Consider the following 27,844-nt stretch of genomic DNA (forward strand, 5'->3'; position numbering starts at 1 on the left):
CACACGTCCAACCAGTCACACATTTACACCCCTGACAAAAATTTTACCAGCATGCACAAAAACACCACATGATAGTAAAGGCACAAGACAAGTGTGTTTTAACAACATTCATTCATTGAGCACAGTGATTCAATCATGAATGGAAACCCCCACCACAATGTGCAAAAGAGAACATTTTAGCCAAACAGAACATGTAAAACACACAAGTTACAAGCCAGAAACTCATGTGTGTCTCAACAATCAAGGACAAATACCAGATCAACAAAAATATGACATGTAAATGCTTTAGTTTGAGGTCGCGCATGTTCTAAAAACAAGTCGTATATGATTGTGATCGGTTGTGACAAACATCCGGTGCCAACTTTCGCTCTCTACCTCTTCGAAAATGCATCACAACGCCCTTATTTTTATTTATATGGCTTCACACTTGGTACAACGTGAGAAAATACTGTGTAGATACGAGAACAACAAAAATATGACATGTAAATGTTTTAGTTTGAGGTCGCGCGTGTTCTAAAAACAAGTCAGACATGATTGGATGTGACAGAAATCCAGCTCCTTTCGCTTTCGATCGCGAGCTCTTCGAAAATGCATCACAATTCCCTTAGTTTCATTTTCATGGCTTAAAACTTCGCACAACGTGAGAAAATACATTGAAGATACCCGCGAGAACAACAACAATAGTACATGTAACTGCTTTAATTTGAGGTCGCGTGTGGTCAAGCGTGGTCGCACAGTACTCGGTCAGATCGCGCTGACGGTGTGCACATGCGCGTTGCCTTGTACTTCCGCCGGATCAGTTACCGCGAGATTTTGTAGCTGTTACTTTGTTCTCGGACGAACCTTTGCGATCTTTTTTTATTTGACCAATTTGTTTTGTAAAAACCGTAAGATCTTCGGCTTACGCCGTAAGACTTGAAAAACATCAAAATTCCGTAAGAATTACGCGAAAAACGTAAGACTTGACAGGTATGCACATGCAGCCTTGGTTGACAACCAGGTGTAACATAGGCCCTGACAAGATTCAAGTGGGCATGTTGTGTGGGTGGGGAGGGAGGGAGGGTATGTGTGTGTATGTGTGGGTTTGTGCATGTGTGTGTGTTTGGGCTTTTTGTGTGTGTGTGCAATGTCTTACTTTACAAGGTACCCCTCTGGTGCTTTTTGAAGTGACTCCCTGCAACAGCAACTGAGTTTTTTAAATTTTTATTCTCTCCTGTTATGTTATTATGTTCTGTTTTTCTTCACATATTTTGGAGTTAATAATTTGTTTGAAATGTGTTGTAGATCTATGGCAATGGCAGACTGCTGTTCTGTGACCACATTCTGAACGGCTATGGATACACACAGAAGGACTTTAAGAAGCAGATTTCTAAATCTCGTCTGGACTTTGTGCATGGACAGTCGTTGCCCAGTGACTTCCGATTCAGGTAAGTGCATATATATAGCGTATTAAACCTGACGTCTGATCAGAGAAATCCAAAACAGATATAGGCAGCTAAGATTTCAAGATCCAGAATAAAAAGTCCAAGATGGGTACATTTATAAATGTGTAATATATGACCAAAAAAAATATTCCCAAGCACTTTGACCAATTGGTCTTTGAAGTAAACAGACAAAATGAAAGTGAGTAAATGGAGACCCCCCGAGACCCCCCCTCCCCTGCCCAGCTCCCCTTTTACAACCTTGCTTTTAAGATTTTCTGATCATCAGTCTATAATTTGCTATGGCTATGGAGGTGGAGGTATATTTCAAGTATAAGAGAAGACCTGACTCTCCTAAAGTGTTTGAATTTTCTTCACGTTGTTTTCAGCCCGTCAAAAGGTAGTCATGGCTTGAGGTCAGCTTGGGGCGGTGACATCGGAGGAACCGGTGTGGACAGGTTCGGGAGTCCGGGCACCGCTCTCAGTCGCTCTCTGACAGACATTCCCTACTCTGACCAGTCCCTGTCTCTCATGTCTCACACGGACCAGAAGGGGTGAGTCTAATCCTTCGCGTTTCTGTGGCTCGCTTTGTTTCTTGCTGTGCTCACTGTGAGTGTGTTTGTGTGTTCGAGTCAGGGTTGGGCACTAAGAGTCACTGTGTAGCAGAGATACTATGGAAGAGGGATTGCTCACTCAAACCTAAAAGTGATCCCACCTCGAACACCTGATATTAAATCCTGTAATTGAAAAAAGTTTCATCAAGTGTCTCGGGCACAATTAGTACAGGCACAACTAATTGAACATGGTGACATGTCACACTTGAAGTACACATGTGATACCAAGTTGGCGAAGACCACAATTTTTTAACAATTCTTTATGTGACATTTTGGGTGGGTTAAAACTACAGTTTTCGCCTTCAAATTCCACAGTAATATACCTCGACTGCATTGTAAAATCTGTCCTGCTCATTGAAAATGACTTCTTATAGCTCAAAGCTTGCACACAGACGTCATACTAATTGTAGCTTGCCAAACACAGGCTGCTGTGTTAAAAACCAGTTTACCCTGTGATTAAAAAGTCCAGCATTGTGACAATTGCCCACCCCTGTGTGTTAAAGTGCCGTTTGTTGTGGTGTTTTCTGTTGTTGCGTGGTATTTTTATTTATCATTTTGTTTGTGTGAAGTGTTGTAATGTTCAAAGGTATATATACCAGTGCATTGAGAATACAGTGCGAAAAAGTTTAGCTGGGGGCTGATTTTGTTTTGGTCAGTTAGTGGTGGGAGTTCGTGGTGGAATGGAAATGGGGGGAGGCCGTGGGGGAGGGGGAAAGTAGGTGAGGATAACTCTTGGGATTTATCTAAATTTTCTTACTATGAAGTATGATATAGCTGTACTTTGTTCTCTTTTTTTTAAGATGACAGAAAGAAAATGAACTTGTTAAGTTGCTTGTAATTGTTCTGTTGACAGAAGTCAAACAAAGACATAAAACATGCCAGGTGAAAATAATTGCAACCTGGAGATGAAAAGTGGGTGGTTGGGTTTTTGAAGCAGGGATGGAAAGAAATGTAATATGTTTGGTGGTGGGGAGTGGGGTTTGACGGTCACCCGCTAATCACAATGAAGTTTGATAAAAGTGCATCCGATGGACTTAGCAAGTCATGAGTGGGCTTTATAATGCTTTCTTTTTGTTGTGTGAATGTATCGCACATTTCACTCACCAGTTGTTTGCAGTATGTGTTGCCTCCGTCTATAGATCTGTTCCTCTCTCTTTCCGCTGTTCCCCCCCCCCCCCCCCTCTTCTCCTGCACCCCCCCCTTCCAGTTCCCTTGCTTTCCTCTTTATCTGGTGCTGACTGATCTTGCAAACACACAAAACAGCCGAGGACTTTCTTTGAAAAATGAGAAGGAGTGCTTGCTGTTTTTCAGTGCGCCTGCATGTTTGATGATGATTTTCCTTGGTTCTTAGTGAACTTTACCAGAGTCTGAAAGAGTTGTTGGATTTGAAAGCCACCGAGGAGAGGTATCTGTATAGGGAAAGGTCACGCTTGTGCTTGCAATGCATAGAAAGACATGGCTTTCCAGCTAGGAAACTTGGAAAGCTAACTGTGCAGTTGTTGAGTGCGCTGTCCTCAACGGTCATTTTTCTGAAAGGCTTAGAACAGTACTCTAGTGGTGCTAGATTGGCGAGCTCTGAGACACAGCTACACATGCATGCAGACACACGGAGATGAATCGATCAGTGTCACACTCACATACACAACAAACATACTTATATACAGACACATGCACATACAGACAGACAGACATGCACAGACACACAGAGAGACAGAAAAATACAGACACACACACATGCACAGACACACACATACAGAGGTAGCCATGCACAGAAACAAATTTGCACACAGTGACACACACAGACATTATACACAAACACACAGGCACGCACAGACACACGAACATGTTTTTGTAGATTTTTTCTGTGAATGTGCATTTGTTGAAACTTCAGAATGAGTTAATAAAGCGTTAGTCAAGTAGTTAACATAAGATTTGTTGCTGCAATCTTTTTGTCGTTGTTGCTAGTCATTAATGATATCCTCACTTGATGCTTTTGAGTTGTGTAGGTTCTTTTTCCCTGGTAGTTCTTATTTCAGAAAAAGTTTCCAGCAATGCCAGTTGTTTTTTCATTTCAGTATGAGTGCTGTCTGACTGTGTTAATGACATTAGATAAGGATCTTCTCAGTACTTTTATATTTGTGTGTGTGTGTGCTGGTTTGTGTTATTTTGTTGTTTGGCTTCATCATGGTCATCGCTATTAATTAAGTTGACAGAAGTGCACTTTTGAGAAAGAATTGGGTGGGCAGTGCATAAAGTTTAGTTTAGTACAGTACCCTGTAACCTAGTTTTATTTTGTCCATACTTGTGGCTGTGAAGAGATCCACAGATTTGTCAAGTCAGAGGCAGTCCAAATCTTAATAATGTACAGCCTCACAAGATCTTTATCACTTTTAGTTTGCTGGTCAGTTAAATATTTGCATAACGTGCTTGTGCATCTCCCATTGGAAATGTTAATTTCATTGTTCTCAATTTTTGGACATCTTTGACATGAATTCTACGTAAGTAGACAATTTTGTGAAAGGAGTTAAAATTGTGACAAACTTTCTTTCGATTTCAAAGCATTTTGCTTTGGTAACTGAGTGTTGCACTTTTCATAAATATCTGTGACAACAAGCCAACTTCAAGCTAATAATTATACAGGTATTTTAGAATTGTAATACATGTAGCATCCTTTTCTTAAATGTTCAAATTAATGACTCGATCCTTCTTCCCTTCTGTTGTGCATTTTGTTTTGAACTGCTCTGGTAGCTTGGCAATTAATTGATGAGTATATAGTTTCAGTGGCTGCAAAGGGAAGAAATGTTAGGCTTGCAATCATGTTCACCAACGAAAGATCTGACTCAGGCATTTACATGGGTTAAGAGCATTCTTAATATCTCTGAGACACATGCAGTACCTTAAGTCAAAAGTGTGACTGTATTCTGTGCAGAGAGGGACTTTTTTTCTTAATGAATTTAGCAGATTGATTAATATTAATAGACGTCACTTACGAAATGAATTGAGCACAACATTCCTTAATTGCTCGTGTGATATGTTGATTTTAGTACTGAACTTATGTTCAATTATGCTTTATGATCGTGTGTTTGTGTTATTAGAAATGCGATGTGGTGCCAGAAGACCATGTTTATGTGGAATGAAGATGGACATTAAAGTTTTCTTGTCTTGTCTTGTCTTGTCTTAATGTAACTATGCACAGAGAGCTGTCAGACTGTTTATTTTTGGTATGCGTCGAAGTGGAAGAACGTTCTTATCCAATGTCAAATCTTGGGCAGATCTAAGGAGCTGTACGTGCATACCATGCATGCTCATACGAATGGTCAGCAAGGAGCTTGTCAAGTAGCAGCCATTATTCACGCTTGTTTCTCGTTTTATTTTTTGCTTAACTCCTAATCTGCTTATGCCCTTTAATAAAACCTTCATCTGATTGTTTAGACTTAATTTAAGAGCTAATTTACACTGTTCACTTTTGTCAAGAAATCTAAATGTATTACAGGTATGTAATATTAATTTAATTATTACTGTAATAGTTTTTATAATGTTATTAAGATCTAATAGGTAAATTTGATGACTTAATTCGTTGATTCAGTTTAAAACATCTAATTGACACATTTTTTTGTAATAATTATGTTATGAAAGGTACCGGTACTCAGCTCATCAACAATTGTTGAGTTCATGGACAGTAGAAAAGAAAAAAAAGGCATTATTAAACCAGATAGCATTTAGTGCATTCAAGTGCTATGTTATAATCTTACAATTAACTAACTTTAAATCCAAAGCATAAATTAAAGAATAATTGATATTCATTTTTAAGATTAAAGAATATAACTTTTTTAATCTCATTTATTTTAATTTACATTTCTGATGAAATTATGAGGCCGTGAAAATGAGGCACCTCTTGTGTAAGCAAATATCATTAAAATATTTCTGATTATGGATAACTCTTAAAACAATTGATTTCAAATATCTTAAATGTCAATATACAGGCATAGACGTTTTTGTGGACATTTTAGTCACTATACTCTTTAAGTGTATTATAATACATACATTAGCATGAAGTTAAGCTCAATTTATAGTAGAGTAGGATGAAAGAGAAAGCACTATGTAAACCTGTATTTTACCTGGCTAGCAACTGACACTGAAAGTTTGCTTCCAGCTCGGACATACCACCCCTGCCTCCAATACCTCTACCTATACTGCAGGTAATCACTACTCCAATCCGGGGCCGCTTTCTGTCCAAGCTGATCCACACCCCTTTTTAAATCCCACCCAGACCTGGGAACCCCTGTTTTGCACTTGGAGTATTCTCAAACAAACTCGGTGTATCTTCAGAAAAATTGAGCGTACTCCACACAACGTTTAAACACCCCTCAATCAAACATGCTTCACACGCGTCTGTCGCACTGTTAATTAAGTTTACCAATACATTTGAAAAAAATGCTTCTTTCAGTGGTTACTGTCAGACCAAAACTGTAATCATGTGTAAAAATACTGGATCAGCTTCGGGGATGCAGCTTGTGAAGAAAAGTATTCTAGGAATTATGCTCGTCGTATTTTGTTGTCAACTGACCGTACTGGTCGTATTCTAGACAATCATGCGTACAAAATACGACAAAAGCGTATGGGTTCCCAGGTCAGCCTACCCATTTGACTTGCAGTTGTCCCTGTGGCTGTCAATTTATGAATCTGGTTTTATATGTTAATGGAATTTTGTCCCAGACTTTTCTGATACAATGGGACCCCCCCCTTTTAAGACCTCCCAATAAGACCTCCCCATTTTAGTTTCAAGACCTTGCTTCAACAAATGTTTTGTTCAGAACCAAAACTCTGTAAATTTACCTCCTTTTTAAGACTCCCTCCTTTTTAAGACCTGATTTCTTCAGATTTTGGGCGGTCTTATTGGGAGGGGGGTTCCACCGTATTGGTCCTCTCCTTGACAGACAGGTACAGCTTTGGGAGGGGGGTTCCACCGTATTGGTCCTCTCCTTGACAGACAGGTACAGCTTTGGGAATGTCATCAACTTGTAAATTTAGTAAAGTAATTGTTACAATGAGAAAGGTTTTTTTTTCTTTTTTTCTTCTACTAAATCATTTGATTGTGATCGACCCAACCATTTTGACTTGGACATCTAATATTGCTAGGATTTGGGTTTAGACTTTGTTTTAATCAATCCTAAATTAATTTTTTGAATCAACAAATATTTGAGTCTGTTCCCTTCCTCCACCCCAGCCCCTTATGATTGTCCTTACAGCCACGTCTTATGATTGTCCTTACAGCCACGTCTTATGATTGTCCTTACAGCCACGTCTTATGATTGTCCTTACAGCCACGTCTTATGATTGTCCTTACAGCCACGTCTTATGATTGTCCTTACAGCCACATCTTATGATTGTCCTTACAGCCACATCTTATGATTGTCCTTACAGCCACGTCTTATGATTGTCCTTACAGCCACGTCTTATGATTGTCCTTACAGCCACATCTTATGATTGTCCTTACAGCCACGTCTTATGATTGTCCTTACAGCCACGTCTTATGATTGTCCTTACAGCCACGTCTTATGATTGTCCTTACAGCCACATCTTATGATTGTCCTTACAGCCACGTCTTATGATTGTCCTTACAGCCACGTCTTATGATTGTCCTCACAGCCACGTCTTATGATTGTCCTCACAGCCACGTAACCTGATTTTCCCTTCTTCAGTTCTGGTTTTTCCAACTTCCATCTCTGTTGGTTTGTGGGTTTTTTGCATGGACAGTGGACTGTTAACTTATGATGTATTCCAACTGATTAATTGTCAAAATAATTGGCTGTTGTGCTGCCTGACGTATCAGTGAGTTTGAAAAATGTGAATCCATATCCCTAGCTTGCATTCTGATAGAGTCTACTAGCTTGCACCTGCCTGTCTCAGATGCATCTGTATGTACCTGTGTGCATAAATTATGTGAGTGAACACACATTTTGTACGTGTATCAAGAAAACAGAGACTTAAATTTGCACTAATGTACACACACAGACAAATGAACGCCTTTGCGCACACCCATGCACACACACACACACACACCCATGCACACACACACACACACACACACACACACACACACACTAACTCACTCACTCTCTGACACACACACGAATCAATTGTTTTCACACACACACAGTGCGACACATAAATGTGTCTAAACGGCAACTCTTAGTATGCTGAAATCTTCACTGTTTTGCAGCGTTCTACTACAAGTATGCCTTTCCTAGTAAGTTCTATTAGACTACATGCACACTAATCTAACTAGCTGAATCACTTAGAATGAGCACCGCACGCAGAGTGTTTACACTTCTTTCGCATAACACCTCTCTTTTCGATTCTGAGAGCCCAGGTGTGTGCACTAGCTAGATGTATAGGTACATTGTAGCTACCTGTGCCATTTCTGAAATTACCAAATACATAGGATTGATTCACAAACTGCTTCACACAAAAAAGATCACTGTGTGCTTCTTCATCATTATCAACTATTTGTTTTTCTCATGATTAAGTTATAGCATCCACAGCCATTATTTCTCATGTTCTGAACCGTGTTTGAAGTGGGAAGAGTTTCAACATTTGTGATGCGTTTTCCTGTGATATTGACCCGAACAAAATTTGGATCTGTTACTGCTTGGCATTGTACGTACTAGTCTCTGCTTGCTTCACGATTCTGATGAGCCCACCACTTAAAAACAAATAAAAGAAAAAGCTATACCAACTGCCTAGAACTCAATTTAGGACTTCTTTTTTAGCGTGGGGCTGCAAACAGGAGGGGGGGGGGGGGGGGGGGAAACACTGACAAATGAAGCTTTTTGCTCCTAAATATAGTATAATAACACACTTTTTAAATTTTGGGCACAACAGATTTGATACTTGGCAGCTTGATTCTGGACAATAGTGAAGACTGGTTCTTAGACTAACCCTTTTCATCTAAATTCCAACATTTTTGACATTTTTAGGGTAACTTGAAATATGAGTAGAGTATATAGGCCTGTTGGTACAAGGTCACGGGCGTCAGATTGTAGGAGCAGTCAGAAATAAATACTGTCATGTCTCATTGTAAGCCAATGACTGCGAAGCATTGCTGATCAAGTTTGGTTGCTGACAGTATTACCTAATTTTGATGATGAAATCATGTAGCTTGGTGACTTTAACACAAGAATGTTTTGTATTTTTCTGTTGCATTGTTTGCTGTAACATCTTCACTTTCAGAGTGCTGTGACACCAAAGTGGCCATTTCTCACCATTAAAAACTATGTTGATTTGGTCTAACTTTGCACTGAACCTAACTTTTCGCAGCCATTATAACAGCCTGAGGCTTAATTTTTTATTATTATAACTACTCAGTGCTATTTAGTTACATTTAATTAAAAAAAAATTGTTGGCTGTTGAATGTGTAATCAGACACAATTGGTCGAAAGGGGTAGGATGGGAGTGGGCAAGAGGGTGGGGAAACAGAGGTGCCAGCACTCATATGTGGGGTGTGTGTGTATATGGGATTTTCACTTCAGACATCTATGTCACATGAAAGGCACTCTGAGTTGCAGGTGCTGATCAAGTGTTTTGAAATGAGACTCAAATATGCATGCATGTCAAATGTTTGCAGTCTAGAGAGGTCTAAATTATGTTCACTCTGTCATCTTACCTGTCTCTTCAAGATATCTGTCCTTTGAAGATAAGATTTCCAGTTCATTTGTCTATTGCTCATGAAGGCTTCAGTTTTGCTGAGAAGAGCCTCTATGACAAAACTATGCTGTTCAATTAATATACCAACAATATATTTTGATGATTTTATGCTTTCAGAAGCATTATTTTAAGGAGAGAATGCAGAGAAGATCGCTGTGGTATTGCTTAAAATGATATGCGTACAACTTTATCGTTTGCAGAGACATCAATTTGGTCGCAAGGGCCTTAAGCATGACGCTGTCCGCCTGCGTCTACCGACCCCCGCATCATTCCACCAGTTCAGCGATCGTGGCCGAGCGACCAATCGCCAGCAACCCCAACCCACTCCTGTTGTCTCCGCCTCAGACCAGATAGCGGCATAATCAATAGCAAAACTGGACTAGACAGCGACGTAATCAATAGCAAAACTGGACTAGACAGCGGCGTAACCAATAGCAAAACTGGACTAGACAGCGACGTAACCAATAGCAAAACCGGACTAGACAGCGGCGTAACCAATAGCAAAACTGGACTAGACAGCAGCGTAACCAATAGCAAAACCGGACTAGACAGCGGCGTAACCAATAGCAAAACCGGACTAGACAGCGGTGTAACCAATAGCAAAACTGGACTAGACAGCGACGTAACCAATAGCAAAACCGGACTAGACAGCGGCGTAACCAATAGCAAAACTGGACAAGACAGCGGCGTAACCAATAGCAAAACTGAACTAGACAGCGGCGTAACCAATAGCAAAACTGGAGTCTAGACAGCGGCGTAACCAATAGCAAAACTGGATTTAAGACAGCGGCGTAACCAATAGCAAAACCGGACTAGACAGCGGCGTAACCAATAGCAAAACTGGACTAGATATAGCGGCGTAACCAATAGCAAAACTGGACTAGACAGCGGTGTAACCAATAGCAAAACTGGACTAGACAGCGACGTAACCAATAGCAAAACTGGACTAGACAGCGGCGTAACCAATAGCAAAACCGGACTAGACAGCGGCGTAACCTGTATAGCAACACCAGACCAGAACTGCATAATCAATTGAAAAAAGTATACCAGATAGCTGCTTAATTAGTAACGACAAAGAACTTGCATGATGGGTTGCATGCAAAAGTGTGTGGTCAACAGGACATTTCTACCTCGACTGGCGGCAGTCTCATCAGTGTTGAGTGATACTGTGGGATCATATGTCTGTATTTCGGTAAAGAGGGAGCAAGACTGTGATACCACCCTTTTTAGACTCTGCAGGATGTACGTACTAAAGTTTGAGTGAATGCAAAAACAGTTGTGGAAGACATTCTAAGTTTGAAGTGCTGTCAGTAACTTTTTGTAACAATTGAATTGTACATTGCGCTAACTCCATGCGAGTAAATTTCAAATTTCACAGAAGGAAAAACTTTGTGCAGATTCTACATGATGAAAAGGTAGACTGTTGATCTCAGTTCGTCTCGATAAAGTGTCATAAATGTTCAGCACAATACTTGGTTTAATTTCCTTTATAATTTGTTTTTAGCAGTAAGCGTGCATCCTTTATATAAAGACATATAGTGAATGTATAAATTCCCGATCATTTATTCTTGGCCAGAGATTACACTGTAGGAAGCTAGCTTTGTCAGGGCGCTGTGCCGCTTTCCTCTCCCTATTACAGCCTTCACTTTCCCCTTTCCACAAACAGAGGATCCACAGTGATCTGAAAAATGTTTTTTTTTTCATTTTGTAAATCTTTCTTTGTCTGTGTCTTCTGCGCTCCACTGGGGACATTTTTGCAACTGACACATTGTTCCAACTGTTATGATTTAAACTGATATGACACATATCCTTCTGACTAACTTTAGAGCATGTTTGAATTGATAATAACAGGTCTGTTGTCTGACAGTGTGATTTTAAGATAACAGAAGGAAAAACATATGTCTAGTGTTAATCTGGATTTAAAATGTTTGTGTTATACCCCTGGCCCTTTCAGAGTTGAGCAGGTTGCTGTCTGCACACTGACCTTAATATTTTAGTCTCCGCTGTGATACATGAGTGAATGTTTCAGCCATTCACACTGACCTTTATATTTTAGTCTCCGCTGTGATACATGAGTGAATGTTTCAGCCATTCACACAAGTAATGCAGCACTACATGTACTCAATAGACCATGACACTCATTTATTTTGTATGTTGCATAAGTTTTAATATTGTTCTGTGCAATGTATTCAAGCTTTCCAGAAAGGCCAAACATAATTCATGTTTGTTGTTAGGTGTGTCATGTGTAAAATATATTAGAGAGAGAGAGAGAATGACAATGACAATGACATTTTTTTATTTAACGAGGGTAGTAGATTAAGCAGTGGTCTGCTTTTTTACATCCAGCCCTTGCCCTAAAGAGGGACTAACTACAACAATGAAGTAAAAATACAAGATAAAAAAAAAATAAAATAAAATAAAAATTCTACATTTTAACAGATAACTAAAGTGAAAACACATCATATATATATATATATATATTTTTTTTTTTTCATTTTCATTATTTATGTACATATGTACACAAAATGCATTGCATTGAGGTAGATTGCGAGTTAATTGATGTGAATTAAGTGGTATAGAGCAGCTTGCACTTTCTCAACTTCATGCTCTAAGCCATACATTGCATTTTAAGGAAAACAATCAAACAAGCAAGACATTGCAAAAATCATCACACATCTAAATTGTGGTTGGTTTTTAAGTCCCTTCATCCGAAGAGAGAGAGAGAGAGAGAGAGAGAGAGAGAGAGAGAGAGAGAGAGAGGTGTTTGTGTGTATGCCTGTGAGTGTGTGTGTTCGTATGTCTGTGCATGTTTAGCTTTGCAGAGCTATGTGCGTTTGTGGGCACTTATTTAAGTGTTTGAGACTTCATTTTAGGGAGAGAAAAAAACATTTAACCCAAGATGAGCAGAAGAAACTATTATGTTTTATATATTAAATGTGACATATCATGTAGCAATAAAACGCCAGTAACAGAGGCAACTTGCTTCAAGCAGTGCAACGCCAGTAACAGAGGCAACTTGCTTCTAGCAGTGCAACGCCAGTAACAGAGGCAACTTGCTTCTAGCAGTGCAACGCCAGTAACAGGCAACTTGCTTCTAGCAGTGCAACGCCAGTAACAGAGGCAACTTGCTTCTAGCAATGCAACGCCAGTAACAGAGGCAACTAATGCTTCTAGCAGTGCAATACCAGTAACAGAGGCAACTTGCTTCTAGCAGTGCAACACCAGTAACAGAGGCAACTTGCTTCTTGCAGTGCAACGTACGCCAGTAACAGAGGCAACTTGCTTCTAGCAGTGCAACGCCAGTAACAGAGGCAGCTTGCTTCTAGCAGTGCAACGTACGCCAGTCACAGAGGCAACTTGCTTCTAGCAGTGCAACGCCAGTAACAGAGGCAACTTGCTTCTAGCAGTGCAACGTACACCAGTAACAGAGGCAACTTGCTTCTTGCAGTGCAACGTACGCCAGTAACAGAGGCAACTTGCTTCTAGCAGTGCAACGCCAGTAACAGAGGCAACTTGCTTCTAGCAGTGCAACGTACGCCAGTAACAGAGGCAACTTGCTTCTAGCGGTGCAACGTACGCCAGTAACAGAGGCAACTTGCTTCTAGCGGTGCAACGTACGCCAGTAACAGAGGCAACTTGCTTCTAGCAGTGCAACGTATGCCAGTAACAGAGGCAACTTGCTTCTAGCAGTGCAACGCCAGTAACAGAGGACTGGGTGGCCGAGTGGTAACGCACTTGCACTCGGAAGCGAGAGGTTGCGAGTTCGACCCTGGGTCAGGGTGTTAGCAATTTTCTCCCCCCTTTCCTAACCTAGGTGGTGGGTTCAAGTGCTAGTCTTTCGAATGAGACGAAAAACCGAGGTCCCTTCGTGTACACTACATTGGGGTGTGCACGTTAAAGATCCCACAATTGACAAAAAGGTCTTTCCTGGCAAAATTGTATAGGCATAGATAAAAATGTCCACCAAAATACCCGTGTGACTTGGAATAATAGGCCGTGAAAAAGTAGGATATGCGCCGAAATGGCTGCGATCTGCTGGCCGATGTGAATGCGTGATGTATTGTGTAAAAAATTCCATCTCACACGGCATAAATAAATCCTTGCGCCTTGAATATGTGCGCGATATAAATTGCATAAAAAAATAAAACAAATAAAAAAATCCCTGCGCTTAGAACTGTACCCACGGAATACGCGCGATATAAGCCTCATATTGATCGATTGATTGAGAGGCAACTTGCTTCTAGCAGTGCAACCTACGCCAGTAACAGAGGCAACTTGCTTCTAGCAGTGCAACACGCCAGTAACAGAGGCAATTAACTTGCTTCTTTCTAGCAGTGCAACGTACGCCAGTAACAGAGGCAACTTGCTTCTAGCAGTGCAACGTACGCCAGTAACAGAGACAACTTGCTTCTAGCAGTGCAACGTACGCCAGTAACAGAGGCAACTTGCTTCTAGCGGTGCAACGTACGCCAGTAACAGAGGCAACTTGCTTCTAGCAGTGCAACGTACGCCAGTCACAGAGGCAACTTGCTTCTAGCAGTGCAACGTACGCCAGTCACAGAGGCAACTTGCTTCTAGCAGTGCAACGTACGCCAGTAACAGAGGCAACTTGCTTCTAGCAGTGCAACGTACGCCAGTAACAGAGGCAACTTGCTTCTAGCAGTGCAACGTACGTCAGTAACAGAGGCAACTTGCTTCTCACCTTCCCACAATGCACAGTGAAACTTTACTCTTAATCCCCCAGCATTACTCTCAATAAGAAGGAAATGTCAGCATTATTTTCATAGAAGCATTACATAACTCTACCACTTCTAAGCTTTAAAGGGAGGCAATAATTCTGTTTTCCTGCTTACACGATTTAGATTCTGTTGCACCTCGTGCCTGCCCACTCTCCAAAAACGCAGCATTATTCATGTGCTTTAAAATGTCTCATTAATATGCACTTTTCCATGAATGCCTTTCTTCCGTCATAGTTCATTACCAGAAAGCATTACTCATTATTGCATGTTATTTACTATTTTCTTATGTTCTATGCATGTTGAAATGCAAAGTTCTCATCTTTCAGTCTTCTACATTATAACATGTGATCTGAAATGTTTTGGATTTTTTTATACCCCGGGCCACTGCTAAATTTTTGCATAAGTTTGCAATGGCATGTTTACACACAGAAGTTATTATTATTTAGCTGCCAAAACATTGTGATAGTGATGAATAAACAACTGCTGAATTATGAATGTGTGGGATTTTGTCAGTGTCAAAGTAAGAATATCTTTTTCTTTAAAGGTGTGTGTGTGAGTGAGAGAGAAAGGAGTCTATCTGAACAAAGTTTGTGGACATACAAAAATACTCAATACCAAATTTTCTCCAACACTTTTTAATTTTACTTCTGTGGTTCCGACAGACTTGTAACAGACAACTTTTAACCAAGTAAATTCCTCAACAACATCGCACAGTCAGCAATCTCCCAGTTTTGTTATCCCACACATCTGAACACACACACACACAACGTTACACACACACAACGTTACACACACACACACACGGACACACGCACACACAAACACAGACACACACACACAGACACACACACACACAAACACACACACACACACACACACACACACACACACACACAATGTCACTCTGTGTCTTCACCCAATTCCATCATCTGTCTGTTACACTGTTGGCTGATGTTTGATCTGTCCCTCCATCGTTGACATCGTCATCATCATCTGAGGATGCGTCGCCTTGTCCCTGGATCTGAGCCTGTGAAGCAACAGAAATACCCCACAATGTTCATACTATAGGTATCGGTTAAACATTGGTTTGCTCTTCCTTCAACCATGTGACATCAGTCAGACCTGCCCTAGCGACCACCTCTTGCCACCTGCCAAAAACCACCACCCTTAAAAATCCCAGACAAATTTTTGTGTGAATATTCACCTGTTCACAGCAACCACCTTGTCTATAACAATCAAGACCAAAAGTGATTGTTGTAGACAGGTATGACTGTACTACTTGTACTACACATCGGAATCAGTGTAACGGGCGCAGTGGCCTAGTGGATAAGACGCTGGCCTCCCAATCAGAAGGTCATCGGTTCGAATCCTGGCCGCACCTGGTGGGCTAAGGGTGGAGATTTTTCCGATCTCCCAGGTCAACTTATGTGCCAATCTACTAGTGCCTTATCCCCCTTCGTGTGTACAGGAAAGCACAAGACCACATGTGCACGGAAAAGATCCTGTAATCCATGTCAGAGTTCAGTGGGTTATCAAAACACGAAAATACCAAGCATGCATCCCCCAAAAATGGCGTATGGCTGCCTAAATGGCCGGGTAAAAACGGTCTTACACATAAAAACCGTGAGGGTTTCAGCCCATGAACGAAGAAGAATCAGTGTGCACTTACCAGTTTGATGAGGTCCATGAGTTTGAATGGATCGTTGCCAGTGGCCAGGTCCACGAAGTCTGTGGGGACACCGAAGTGAGCCAGGGAGTGAGGCTGAACACCACTCTCACTCTCCACACAGCGGAACACCAAACTCTGCAAGCAACGAAAAGTTCACAATCTTTACCCTATGACTACAATCAAAATAAAGCATTAGAAACAATGTTGTTCCCAGACTAAGAGGAAAATAGGTCAGTTGGACCGGGACTAAAAATAGGTACAGGTGTAAATGTCCTAGCTCAGAAAAAAATTGTTCAGTCAGAAGAGCTCCAACATGTCAGAACTATTGGACAGCTAGTTCACCGGCCAGGAGTGAGAACAGTGCATCAGATCAAAACAGTATGCATCAATGACCTAAGACCGAGGCCTGAGAACGACGCTGTAGAAAAGGTAGAGTGGTAGGGGAGAGAGATGCTAGAGATCTCAACTTCTCTACGACCAGCTTTACACGAGCAGTGCGCATCATCTCCACCTCTCTGTCTTCACCTTCCCCAGCTCTGAATAGGGCCAGGTACCCATTTCCAGCTGGGTGGAATGGAGAGCACTCAAAAAATCAACTATGAACAACTCAACATCTTTTTGAAAGAAAATACTGACGACTAACCACATGTGACAGGTATTGTTATCTGAGTCTTTATAACGTGTCTGCACTCCCGAGTTCAAAGCCTCCATACTGCGTAACTCTGTACAGCGTACATTATATACTCACTTCTGACAAGTCGCTAGCAGTCAACTCCTCCCAGTCGAAGAGCAGAGCATCTGTTACAGGTCCAAAGGGGTTGAAGTCCACCAGAATCACTTCATTCTGAAATATGCACATTTTGTTTATACTTACAACAAAGTGAAAATATATGTAGACAAAATCATGCACTACACACACAAAAAACAATCAAACAGTTGCAAACAAGACAAAAACAAAAATGTACTCACCAGAAAACAGCAACAAAAATACAAACACAAGAACGGGTTTAGACTTAACACTAATTATTACGAAGACGATAAGTCGAAACCAATCCTTGTGTTTGTATTCTTGTTGCTGTTTTCTGGTGAGTACATTTTTATCCCAGCGAAGCTGGAGGTATCCCGTGAACGCTATACTGTAATCGATTTGAGAAATGTGCATACTGAATAATACATGATAAAGAAGGATTCTTTGTGCCCGAAAATGGGCCACAGTTGGAGATGGAAGTTCACCAAAAATTGGGACCATACTAACAAAAATACGGTGGGTAAAATTGGCGCCCCCATTTTTTGAGCAAACGCCACCCAAGGCCGCTTTGGACGGGTAGAAATTCTGTACTTTCCAAGTCTATTTGTGTGTGGTTGTTCAAGACTATGGATAAAGCTCGCGTGAGAAGATTACGTCACGGTCAAAAGTCTTTGACGTCAATTAATGCATCATGACGTCATGCCTCCCTGTAGTCTTTTTCTCTCGCGCGGTGTGTGTGTGTGTGTGTGTGTGTGTGTGTGTGTGTGTGTGTGTGTGTGTGTGTGTGTGTGTGTGTGTGTTCATTTTGTGCACATGTGTTAGTGTTAGTGTGTGTGTGCGCGTGCATGAGTCTGTACTCGTGTGTGTGTGTTTGTGTGTGTGTGTGTGTGTGTGTGTGTGTGTGTGTGTGTGTGTGTGTGTGTGTGTGTGTGTGTGTGTGTAAAAAAGACTGAGAGAGGGAGAAAGAGTGTGTGTGTGTGAATGTGTGTGTGCATGAGTTTGTGTGTATGTTTGTGTGTATGAGTGTGTATATGTGTTTGTTTGTAAAGGTGTGTGTGTCCGTCTGTCTATGTGCGTATTTGTTTGTTTGTTTGCTTAACGCCCAGCCGACCACGAAGGGCCATAATTATCAGGGCGGTGCTGCTTTGAGATATAACGTGCGCCACACACAAGGCAGAAGTCACAGCACAGGCTTCATGTCTCACCCAGTCACATTATTCTGACACCGGACCAACCAGTCCTAGAATGCACTAACCCCATACATAATGCAGACGCCAGGCGGAGCAGCAACTAGATTGCCAATTTTAAAGTCTTAGGTATGACCCGGCCTGGGTTCTAACCCACGACCTCCCGATCACGGGGCGGACGCCTTACCACTAGGCCAACCGTGTATGTGCGTATAAGTGTGTGTTTTGTGTGTATGAGATTTGTGTGAGTCAATGTGTGTGTGTGTGTGTGTGTGTGTGTGTGTGTGTGTGTGTGTGTGTGTGTGTGTGTGTGAGTGTCTGTTTGTATAAGAGAGAGAGAGAGAGAGAGAGAGAGAGATTGAGAGAGAGAGAGAGAGTGGGTGGGTGGGAGTGTGTTTGTGCGTGTGTGTATGTGTGTGTGTATGTGTGTTTGTTTGTAAAGGTGTCTATGTCCGTCTGTCTATATGTGCGTATGGGGGTGTGTTTTATTGTGTATGAAGTGTGTGTGAGAGAGTGAGTGAGTGCGTGTGAGTGAGTGAGTGTGTATTTTTGTACGTGTGTAACTTGAGGTATGTGTGTGTGTGTGTGTGTGTGTGTGTGTGTGTGTGTGTGTTTGTGTATGTGTGTGTGTGTGTGTGTGTGTGTGTGTGTTCGTGTGTGTGTGTGCTTGAGAGAGAGAGAGAGAGAGAGAGAGGTTTGTCTTTCGCTGGGGTATGCAGTGCCTTGGCGTTGCACATCTACTTAATTGTTATCTTGTTCTATTTCTCTCATCAGCAGTCCCTTGTTCCATTTGTTTTCTCTCAAACAGCCGCAGTTTAATTACACAGTTGCAACAGTGCAAAAAAGATGTGTAGACATTTTCATTCACCTTGGAAAACAAAACAAAACAAGACAAGACGAGACAAAACACCATCTCTAACAGCAACTAAACAAATCAGGCTTATGCACAAAAACAAAAACAAGACTCAACACGGCTGAACAAAACCCAAAGAAAAGTTGGATTGTTACCTTTTTCTTTCGCCACACATCAAATGTATCTGAAAAAGACAAATTTCAAATCTAACATTTAAGACAGGAACAGTTGCTAACCATGACCATCTTGCTTAGAAACATTTATTTAATCAAGAAGGTATCTTTTTGGTCTGCATTCCATCTTTTCAGGATCTCACTTTTAATTCATTCATGACTAAAATGAAAAATTTTGATTTTTGTTGTTGAAAGTCATGTTTCAAAATATGTTTCTCTTGAACCAATGTGCAATTACATACTGCGTTGCCTACCACCCTACCCAATCCCTCATTCACTATCTAACATGCTACCCCCCGCCACTTATAGTGACTTCTTTTTCTGCGTTTGTGGGCTGAAACTCCCACGTACACTCGTGTTTTTTGCACGAGTGGAATTTTACGTGTATGACCGTTTTTTACCCCGCCATTTAGGCAGCCATACGCCGTTTTCGGAGGAAGCATGCTGGGTATTTTCGTGTTTCTATAACCCACCGAACTCTGACATGGATTACAGGATCTTTTTCGTACGCACTTGGTCTTGTGCTTGCGTGTACACACGGGGGTGTTCGGACACCGAGGAGAGTCTGCACACAAAGTTGACTCTGAGAAATAAATCTCTCGCCGAACGTGGGGACGAACTCACGCTGACAGCGGCCAACTGAATACAAATCCAGCACGCTACCGACTGAGCTACATCCCCGCCACTTATAACTTCACTGTCTACTGAAAATGTGAAATGAACATGGACACTTCCCTGCTAACCATATGCACCGTTTTGCACTACAGTGAAACTCCTCTTTGGAGACCACCTAATTTAAGACTTCCTCCTTTGTAAGACCTAATTATATTTGTTTTGAAATTTGTCATACATATCCTCTGTAAATGTACCCCCCTTTTCAGATAATCTCCTTTTTGAGACGTGATTTTTTAAGATTTTTGGAGGTCATTGGAGGGGTGTTCAACTGTATTCGATCCCATCAAAAAGGCTTGTTCTTCTGAAGACAGAGGACAGCTGCCAATATGACGGGATGATAGAGTATGGTCGTAAAGGTAATATTCCCATCTGGGTCACATAGTCCCCTTCTCTGTACGAAGTTGCTAGGCTTAACACTAGAATGGTACGCTCAACAACAACAACAACAACACCAACACCAACAACAACAACCAGGTTATTACACAACACACAGTATAGAATCAAACTCACAACATCCTCCCTCCTCAATGAAGTCACCGTCCACAACCTCCTCAAAGAAGGTCTCAATGTCGGCCTGGATCTCCCCGCTACTGTCCACGATGTGCTTCAGAAACTTGGAGTGATTCCTCGGACATATCCCTACATCCCAACAACACAAAATCATCAGCATCGCAACAATCTTCACTTCTAAAATGATATATAAAACAAAACATTGTACATTTAATGTGAACTAGCACATTGTTTGGAACCAAGATACACCAAATGACTGAATTAATCTCTGATACCAGGCACCCCATTTTAAGACCCTCATTACTTTAAATTGATTCTCCCACTTATGAGACCCACTGAACTATCTCCCCTTTGGACTACCAAGTTTATTATCTACAGGAACTGCGGTTAACACCAACTTTCCACAGAAGCCTGCCTAAATTGTACTTCGATCTTTCTGAAAATGCACATGATTTTCATGATTAAGCAAGGTTTCACATGTGAGCTACCACGGAATGCCCCTGTCTTATAATAGCTATATAGTGGACACCCCCCCCCCTCCCCCCCCCCCCCTCCAGATCTTCTGTTCATAGAGTCTGTATAATTACCTCCATTTAAAGACTCCATCTCTTGTAAGGCCCAATTTTCTCACATTTTTGGAGGTCTTAAAAGGGGGGTTCCAGTGTCTCAGTATAACAATGCACACATCTTCACACTTTTTACTTACCAATGAGCTTGCCATGTTTGACAAAGCAGCGAAACTCATGGCTGGTGTTAATATCCTTCCACTGCCGCAGAACCAGCTCGTGTTTCAACACCACATCTTTCGACCCCAGTTCGCCATCCTCACAGTGCACAAAACTGCAACAATATTGTCAAGATACAGTGATATACCGGTGATGAAAGGACACCCTTGGGACCAGCCAACGGTGCCCTACATTGCAGGTGGCCTGTTGTGGCAGGTATATTTTGGTCAAGATAAAAGACAGTGGACAACAGAAGGTATCCTGTATTTGGAGGTGTCTTCTGATTGGAGGGGGCCTCACATTACAGGTACCACTGTAAAAAGAAAAGTCAGACAACATACAAAGAGTATGCATCGGCCAGCAAACTGACTGTCATTGCTACAGGTAACAATCACTCAGACAAAAGTATACCCTCTGCTGCTTAAGTTAAGTGGGCATCCAGTACGGTTATATGAACCTCAGTTCGTTATATGAACCTCAGTTCGCTTCAACTTGAGTCATGACACAATTGGATCAGAATGATAAAAAAATTATTTAGACACAAAACATTTGAGTGTGCATATTTCAAAATAAGTCAAACTCAAAATCTACTGCAGTGGAACCCCCTTCTAAGAGATAACAAAATCTGAGAAAAATTAGGTCTAAAAAAGGAGGGAGTCTTGATATCTTCTTCTTCTTCTTCTGCGTTCGTGGGCTGAAACTCCCACGTACACTCGTGTTTTTTGCACGAGTGGAATTTTACGTGTATGACCGTTTTTTTACCCCGCCGTTTAGGCAGCCATACGCCGTTTTTCGGAGAAAGCATGCTGGGTATTTTCGTGTTTCTATAACCCACCGAACTCTGACATGGATTACAGGATCTTTTTCGTGCACACTTGGTCTTGTGCTTGCGCGTGTACACACGGGGGTGTTCGGACACCGAGGAGAGTCTGCACACAAAGTTGACTCTGAGAAATAAATCTCTCGCCGAACGTGGGGACGAACTCACGCTGACAGCGGCCAACTGGATACAAATCCAGCGCGCTACCGACTGAGCTGCATCCCCGCCCGTCTTGATATCAAAATGGAGATAAACTTACAGAGGTTATGAACAGAAAATCTTTAAAAGCAAGATCTTAACAAGATAAAAGTCTTAAATCCGCGCGTCCTAAAAGTGAGGTAGTATACTCACGGTTGTGTCAAATCACGTGTGACAAAGTCGGAGCTCTTGAGCAGAAGGCAGACGTCACTGGCGTGACAGCACTGGAGGGAGTTGTTGAGAGACACCCAGCTGGCATCCTGCATGTAGTAGCGACAATTGACAAATTCCAAAAATAACTCTATCGGGTTTGTATGGGTTGTGGGAGGACAACCTTTTCTTGCAAAATTGCAGACAAAGGGACCAATCACAAGCAAGGGGTGTGCCGGAAACACGTGCCTGTCTCCTCATGCTTCCAGCACACCCCTTGCTAGTGATTGGTCCCTTCATTGTTTGTGTGCGTTTGCAAGAAAAGGTAACTCTTCCACTACCCATGCAAACCCGACGGAGTTATTTCCATTACACTGCAAACCTGAAAAGTGAAGTATCGGACAAATCTTGATCATTCATGTGAATTTTGTCTTTAAAAACAAAAAAAGGTGACTGCAATGATTTAGACAGTACATGTTTCCAGTGAAACATCCTATGACCTGTATGCTAAGACACAATGTTGTTCCAAGTCACAGAGGGCAAAAGGTCAGTCAGACCTGGATTCAAAATATATATCGGTCAATATGTCCTGGCTACCAAAAATTGTTGTGTGAGAAGACATCCCACCATGTCAAAACTGTCGGACATTTGACCGGCCTATGTGAGAACAATGTGTCAGATCAAGAAAGTATGCATAAAAGACCAAAGACCAAGGCCTGAGAACAACACTGAAGATATTGTAAATATTGAAGTATTTTGCGTGATTAAATACCTAAAAAAGATGTGCTATGCATAACTACAATAAAGAAAACAAGGAGAAAAAAATCCTACAGACATGTGAAGCTAAGACCGCTCGGCTTTACAAGACAAATGCCTTTCAAACACAAATAACATCTAAGACACAGACAGTTAGAGTTTATGTGAGGCTACGACCGCTCGGCTTTACAGACACACACAGAGACTAAGGCACACACCAACTGAGCTACCGGGCTCCCCCCCTATAATGTACACACCTGCGGCGAACTCCAGTTGAGCTTGGAGAACACCTTTCCTCCCAACAGAGCGATGGCAGCATCCACCTCGGCCAGAAAGCCTTTGCAGTCAGGCATCTGGAATCATTATTACACGTCAAAGTACAGAGAAATAAACGATGTTCAGAAATAACTCTGTCGGGTTTCTATGGGTTGGGGTAGAGTGAATACTCTTATCACACATGAATTAAAAGTACAGAGAAATAAACGACGTTCAGAAATAACTCTGTCGGGTTTCTATGGGTTGGGGAAGAGTGAATGGAGGACTGGGTGGCCGAGTGGTAACGCACTTGCGCTCGGAAGCGAGAGCTTGCGAGTTCAACCCTGGGTCAAGGCGTTAGCAATTTTCTCCCCCCTTTCCTAACCTAGGTGGTGGGTTCAAGTGCTAGTCTTTCGGATGAGACGAAAAACCGAGGTCCCTTCGTGTACACTACATTGGGGTATGCATGTTAAAGATCCCACGATTGACAAAAGGGTCTTTCCTGGCAAAATTGTATAGGCATAGATAAAAATGTCCACCAAAATACCCGTGTGACTTGGAATAATAGGCCGTGAAAAGTAGGATATGCGCCGAAATGGCTGCGATCTGCTGGCCGATCTGAATGCGTGATGTATTGTGTAAAAAAATTCCATCCCACACGGCATAAATAAATCCCTGTGCCTTGAATATGTGCGCGATATAAATAGCATAAAATAAAAAAAGTTAAAAAAATAAAAAATAAATCCCTGCGCTTAGAACTGTACCCACGGAATACGATATGCCTCATATTGATTGATTGAATGCTCTTGAAAAATATGAGGCATGCTTTACCGAGTGAAATTATAGGCCAGTCACTAGCAGAACAGGACTGGGTGGCCGAGTGGTAACGCACTTGCGCTTGGAAGCGAGAGGTTGCGAGTTCGACCCTGGGTCAGGGCGTTAACAATTTTCTCCCCCCTTTCCTAACCTAGGTGGTGGGTTCAAGTGCTAGTCTTTCGGATGAGACGAAAAACCGAGGTCCCTTCGTGTACACTACATTGGGGTGTGCACGTTAAAGATCCCACGATTGACAAAAGGGTCTTTCCTGGCAAAATTGTATAGGCATAGATAAAAATGTCCACCAAAATACCCGTGTGACTTGGAATAATAAGCCGTGAAAAGTAGGATATGCGCCGAAATGGCTGCGATCTGCTGGCCGATGTGAATGCGTGATGTATTGTGTAAAAAAATTCCATCTCACACGGCATAAATAAATCCCTGCGCCTTGAATATGTGCGTGATATAAATTGCATAAAATAAAAAAAAATAAAAAAAATCCCTGCGCTTAGAACTGTACCCACGGAATACGCGCGATATAAGCCTCATATTGATTGATTGATTGATTGATAGCAAGGGGTTTGTCTCCATTCGTGGTCCTTGTCCACGTGTGATTGTAGTGAGAGGCATAAAATGTCACCCGGGAAAGTGTGTCTCCTATTTTCAAAGAGTATTCAATTCACTCTTTCACAACCCATACAAAGTCGATAGAGTTATTTCCGGAATTGGTCTATCGTGTCCTCTGCAGCATGTAACAGAAAATACAGTATTCATCCTGAATTATAGTTCAACCCCTCATTAGGAGCACTCCAAATCCGAGAAAATTAGGTCTTAAAAGAGAGGGAGTTTTAAGCTGGAGGTAAAGTCACAAACACTATGAACCAAAAAACTGAAAAAGCAGGATTTAAAAAAAAGGGGGTGAGATGGTGGTAATGTTTTTTTTGTGTACCAATTTTTCATGATGAGAGGAATTGTTTGCCCTTAAGTAATCAATCTGATTTGGCTAACCGATATTGCATTTGATTTTCCTCTGTATGAAGTTGGCATGGTTTTTCTCTCATCCAATCCATAACCTGAAATGTCAACAAGAAAAGAAATAACCAGGACTTACGGTGGCTTCCCTGCAGTCAGCGCTGGAGCTCCAGTCCACCTGAATACAATTTATAAATTGTGCATTAGCATTTTTTCTAATAAATACTGTATTGGATAAAACTGATGATTCTATTTTCAATTTTAATGGTGGTTAATAAAAACCAACAACACCACAGTAATCATCTGACCTATTGAGTATTATTGCTATCATCTTTTTTGTGTGATTTTGCCTTTCGGGTCAGTCCATTGTTAGATGTAATTATATACATTTACACACTTTTCTTTTTCTGTGATCATTCTGTAATATTCTGAGACCAAATACCCATCCACACGCACAGTCACACATGTGCGTACACAATCAACTACTCAATCAGTCAATCATTCATTCGGTCAATCAGTCAATCAATCCATGCATCCATCACGCACACACTCATTCACTCAATCAATTGACCAAGTGAACACATTTATCACTTACAGTTTCTTCATCTTCTTCGCGGTCTTCAGCTGTTGCACTTGAGTAGGCGCCTTGATGAGATCTGCACACACAAAATAAAACTGCTAAAAAAAAAAAAAATCTATTTCTACAGTGGAATCCCCCTTGACCTTGATTTTTTTTCTGATTTTCTGTTCATTATAAACATCTCTAAACTTACCCCGATTTTAAGACTCCCTCATTTTTAAGACCTGAATTTTCTGTCCAACTTTGACCTCACATTCTACAATCAGAGGCTTCATGAATGAGCACATTTGTTTAAAATCATAATCATATATATATACCAACTACCATCCAATGCTTACCCTTCTGGTAGAACGACAGTATCAGCATGGAGGTAGTCTAAAAATTCCGGTGGGATTGGTAAGGCTATGCTGAAAGAAAACAAATGTATGCAAAAAAATAATTATATATAATATAGTTATTCGGCATTCCCGTGCACACACACCCACACAAACCAGAGCCCTCCAAAGAATATACATGTATGTGTTGCTGAAGAATGTGCCTTTCAAAAGCAAGAATATGCAGGTGCAGCCACACAAACACACCCACCCCACCCCCCACACACAGTGGCACACACACGCTGAGTTGAAAAACGCATCTCCAGCCAGTATCAAAATACCTAGTTCACAGCTGCAAGTGTTACTTAAAAGAAAAATATTTCTCTCATCTTTTGATTACAAACATTTTAAACAGGTTCCCCTCGTGTATTACTATTACGGCTTCTGATTGTGAGTCTTTTTGTCATGCTATAATTAAGCAGAGATATTATTGTGGAACAAATGTGGTTGAGAGAATGAGATTAACAATAACATAGACAGAGGTAACTAATAACTGTTTTAGGGCAAAAGCCCGTTTCAGTCCTTTTCACTAAAGTGATCGTGGGAAAATCTGACGAAATACAAGGTTAATTTAACTTTGTGAAATTGTATCTGAGTTACAGGATGAACATATACTTGCCTTCGAATCGTGACATCTTCAAACGTCTTGTACCAAGACGTAAAGTTACATCTCATCACGTCTTCCACCTTCATGACTGCTGGTCAACGCGGTAAATGTATAACTTCCCGATCCCCTGAGTGACAGTGACACTACTGGTCGGAAACTGAAAAATCCGCAGTACGCTACTTTCGATATGAGTACGACGGTCTGCCAAGGTTAAAACAACGGCAAGAATTACCTACTTTATTGGAAAATGCTCATTGGCATGCTATAACACTGGTGGAGTGCTTCAAGTAAGTACCACACGTGAGAATAGTGTCTCTAAATACTTGATAACGATGTAGTGTGTCCCTCACAGTCCAATGGCAACCATGATGGTTATGTTGCTGACTAATTACTTAAACCCTGACTAAAACAAAATACCCCCATAATATTTGTCGTGAAAAGGACTTTTCAAATACATAATCCATGCACACAAAATTGCATTCCTGTTCTTACAAAAAATTAACAGAATATAGCAGGGTAGCAGGTCACCAAAAAGAAAATAACACAACATTATATTAACCGGAATAAGCGCAAACTACAGAAACAACACAATATTGCAGGGGAAGTAACGCACAACAACAGAGCTCTGCTCAAGTTCACTTGCGTTTTTTCTATTTCAGGTAAACATTATTTTATGCTGTTTGCGATGCATACCCACTTTTTTTCGGTCGTAGCAGGGAAAAAGGGCTTGTTTTTCGTTTTGAAATTCAAAATGAACAACTGCATTAAATCATTAAAGCTGTGGTCTATTTATGACTTTCCGGGGCTACGATGTTGAAAAGGGATACAATCATATATATACAGAATTCTGTACAGTAAACGCTACCCGAAACCCCACCTATACGGCGTGTATGACCTTGAGAGCTTCAGTTAACTCTTGAATTTTGCAGGGATAACATCCGGTTTGCTCTCTCAAGACTGATCATAATTATGTTATCTTCAAGAGAGATCAAGGGGAAATAATAAACGCCCCGGCAAAGATTCGAACTCTCGTCCTCGAGACTTCGTGTCTCATGTCCTAACCACTAGGCTACTGCGCCAATTGAGAAAAAGAAGGAAAAACATTGATATATGTATTCATGTTATGTTATTCTTGAAGCAGCATGATTTATATATATCTATCCGCCCATTGTTCAGAAGTGAATACATGTATAACTATTTCTTAGGTGTCTGTTTTCAACTGCACAGAGCTTTGGAGAGATTCAATAATTACTGTTCTTGTCATTTTTCTTGCATGTTGTAAATAGAGATGTCGC

The 27,844-nt window shown here is 41.2% G+C and overlaps 2 protein-coding genes and 1 long non-coding RNA gene across 7 annotated transcripts in view; 2 read left to right on the forward strand and 1 right to left on the reverse strand.

Annotated features, from left to right (window-relative positions):
- LOC138965195 (uncharacterized) overlaps window positions 1-11,570 on the forward strand; it is a 57,515-nt gene extending 45,945 nt beyond the window's left edge. For 2 of the 5 annotated variants that reach the window (XM_070337315.1, XM_070337316.1), the window contains exons 15-20: window positions 1,285-1,427; window positions 1,811-1,975; window positions 3,387-3,440; window positions 6,189-6,234; window positions 8,259-8,285; window positions 9,943-11,570. In XM_070337315.1, coding sequence (XP_070193416.1) covers window positions 1,285-1,427; window positions 1,811-1,975; window positions 3,387-3,440; window positions 6,189-6,234; window positions 8,259-8,285; window positions 9,943-10,104 — 597 coding nt within the window. In that variant the 3' untranslated portion in view covers window positions 10,105-11,570. The remainder of the gene's footprint in view (window positions 1-1,284; window positions 1,428-1,810; window positions 1,976-3,386; window positions 3,441-6,188; window positions 6,235-8,258; window positions 8,286-9,942) is intronic. The other 3 variants (XM_070337317.1, XM_070337318.1, XM_070337319.1) reach the window with 3 other exon arrangements.
- Window positions 11,571-11,782: 212 nt separating this feature from the next.
- Window positions 11,783-14,976, forward strand: LOC138965215 (uncharacterized). The gene is made up of 2 exons (XR_011455361.1): window positions 11,783-13,291; window positions 13,415-14,976. It is a non-coding gene; the product is annotated as an uncharacterized lncRNA (long non-coding RNA).
- Window positions 14,977-15,002: 26 nt separating this feature from the next.
- Window positions 15,003-26,935, reverse strand: LOC138965203 (translation initiation factor eIF2 assembly protein-like). The gene is made up of 12 exons (XM_070337333.1): window positions 26,562-26,935; window positions 25,907-25,975; window positions 25,584-25,644; window positions 25,128-25,166; window positions 23,203-23,298; window positions 22,193-22,299; window positions 21,003-21,136; window positions 20,297-20,425; window positions 19,094-19,122; window positions 16,899-16,994; window positions 16,151-16,285; window positions 15,003-15,508 (listed from the first exon to the last, which is right to left on the reverse strand). Exons 1-12 carry the CDS (start codon window positions 26,633-26,635, stop codon window positions 15,407-15,409), a joined length of 1,071 nt encoding a protein of 356 aa, XP_070193434.1. The 5' UTR covers window positions 26,636-26,935; the 3' UTR covers window positions 15,003-15,406.
- Between the last annotated feature and the right edge of the window lie 909 nt (window positions 26,936-27,844).

This window comes from Littorina saxatilis, linkage group LG4 (genome assembly GCF_037325665.1).
Source record: "Littorina saxatilis isolate snail1 linkage group LG4, US_GU_Lsax_2.0, whole genome shotgun sequence".
Taxonomy (NCBI): domain Eukaryota; kingdom Metazoa; phylum Mollusca; class Gastropoda; order Littorinimorpha; family Littorinidae; genus Littorina; species Littorina saxatilis.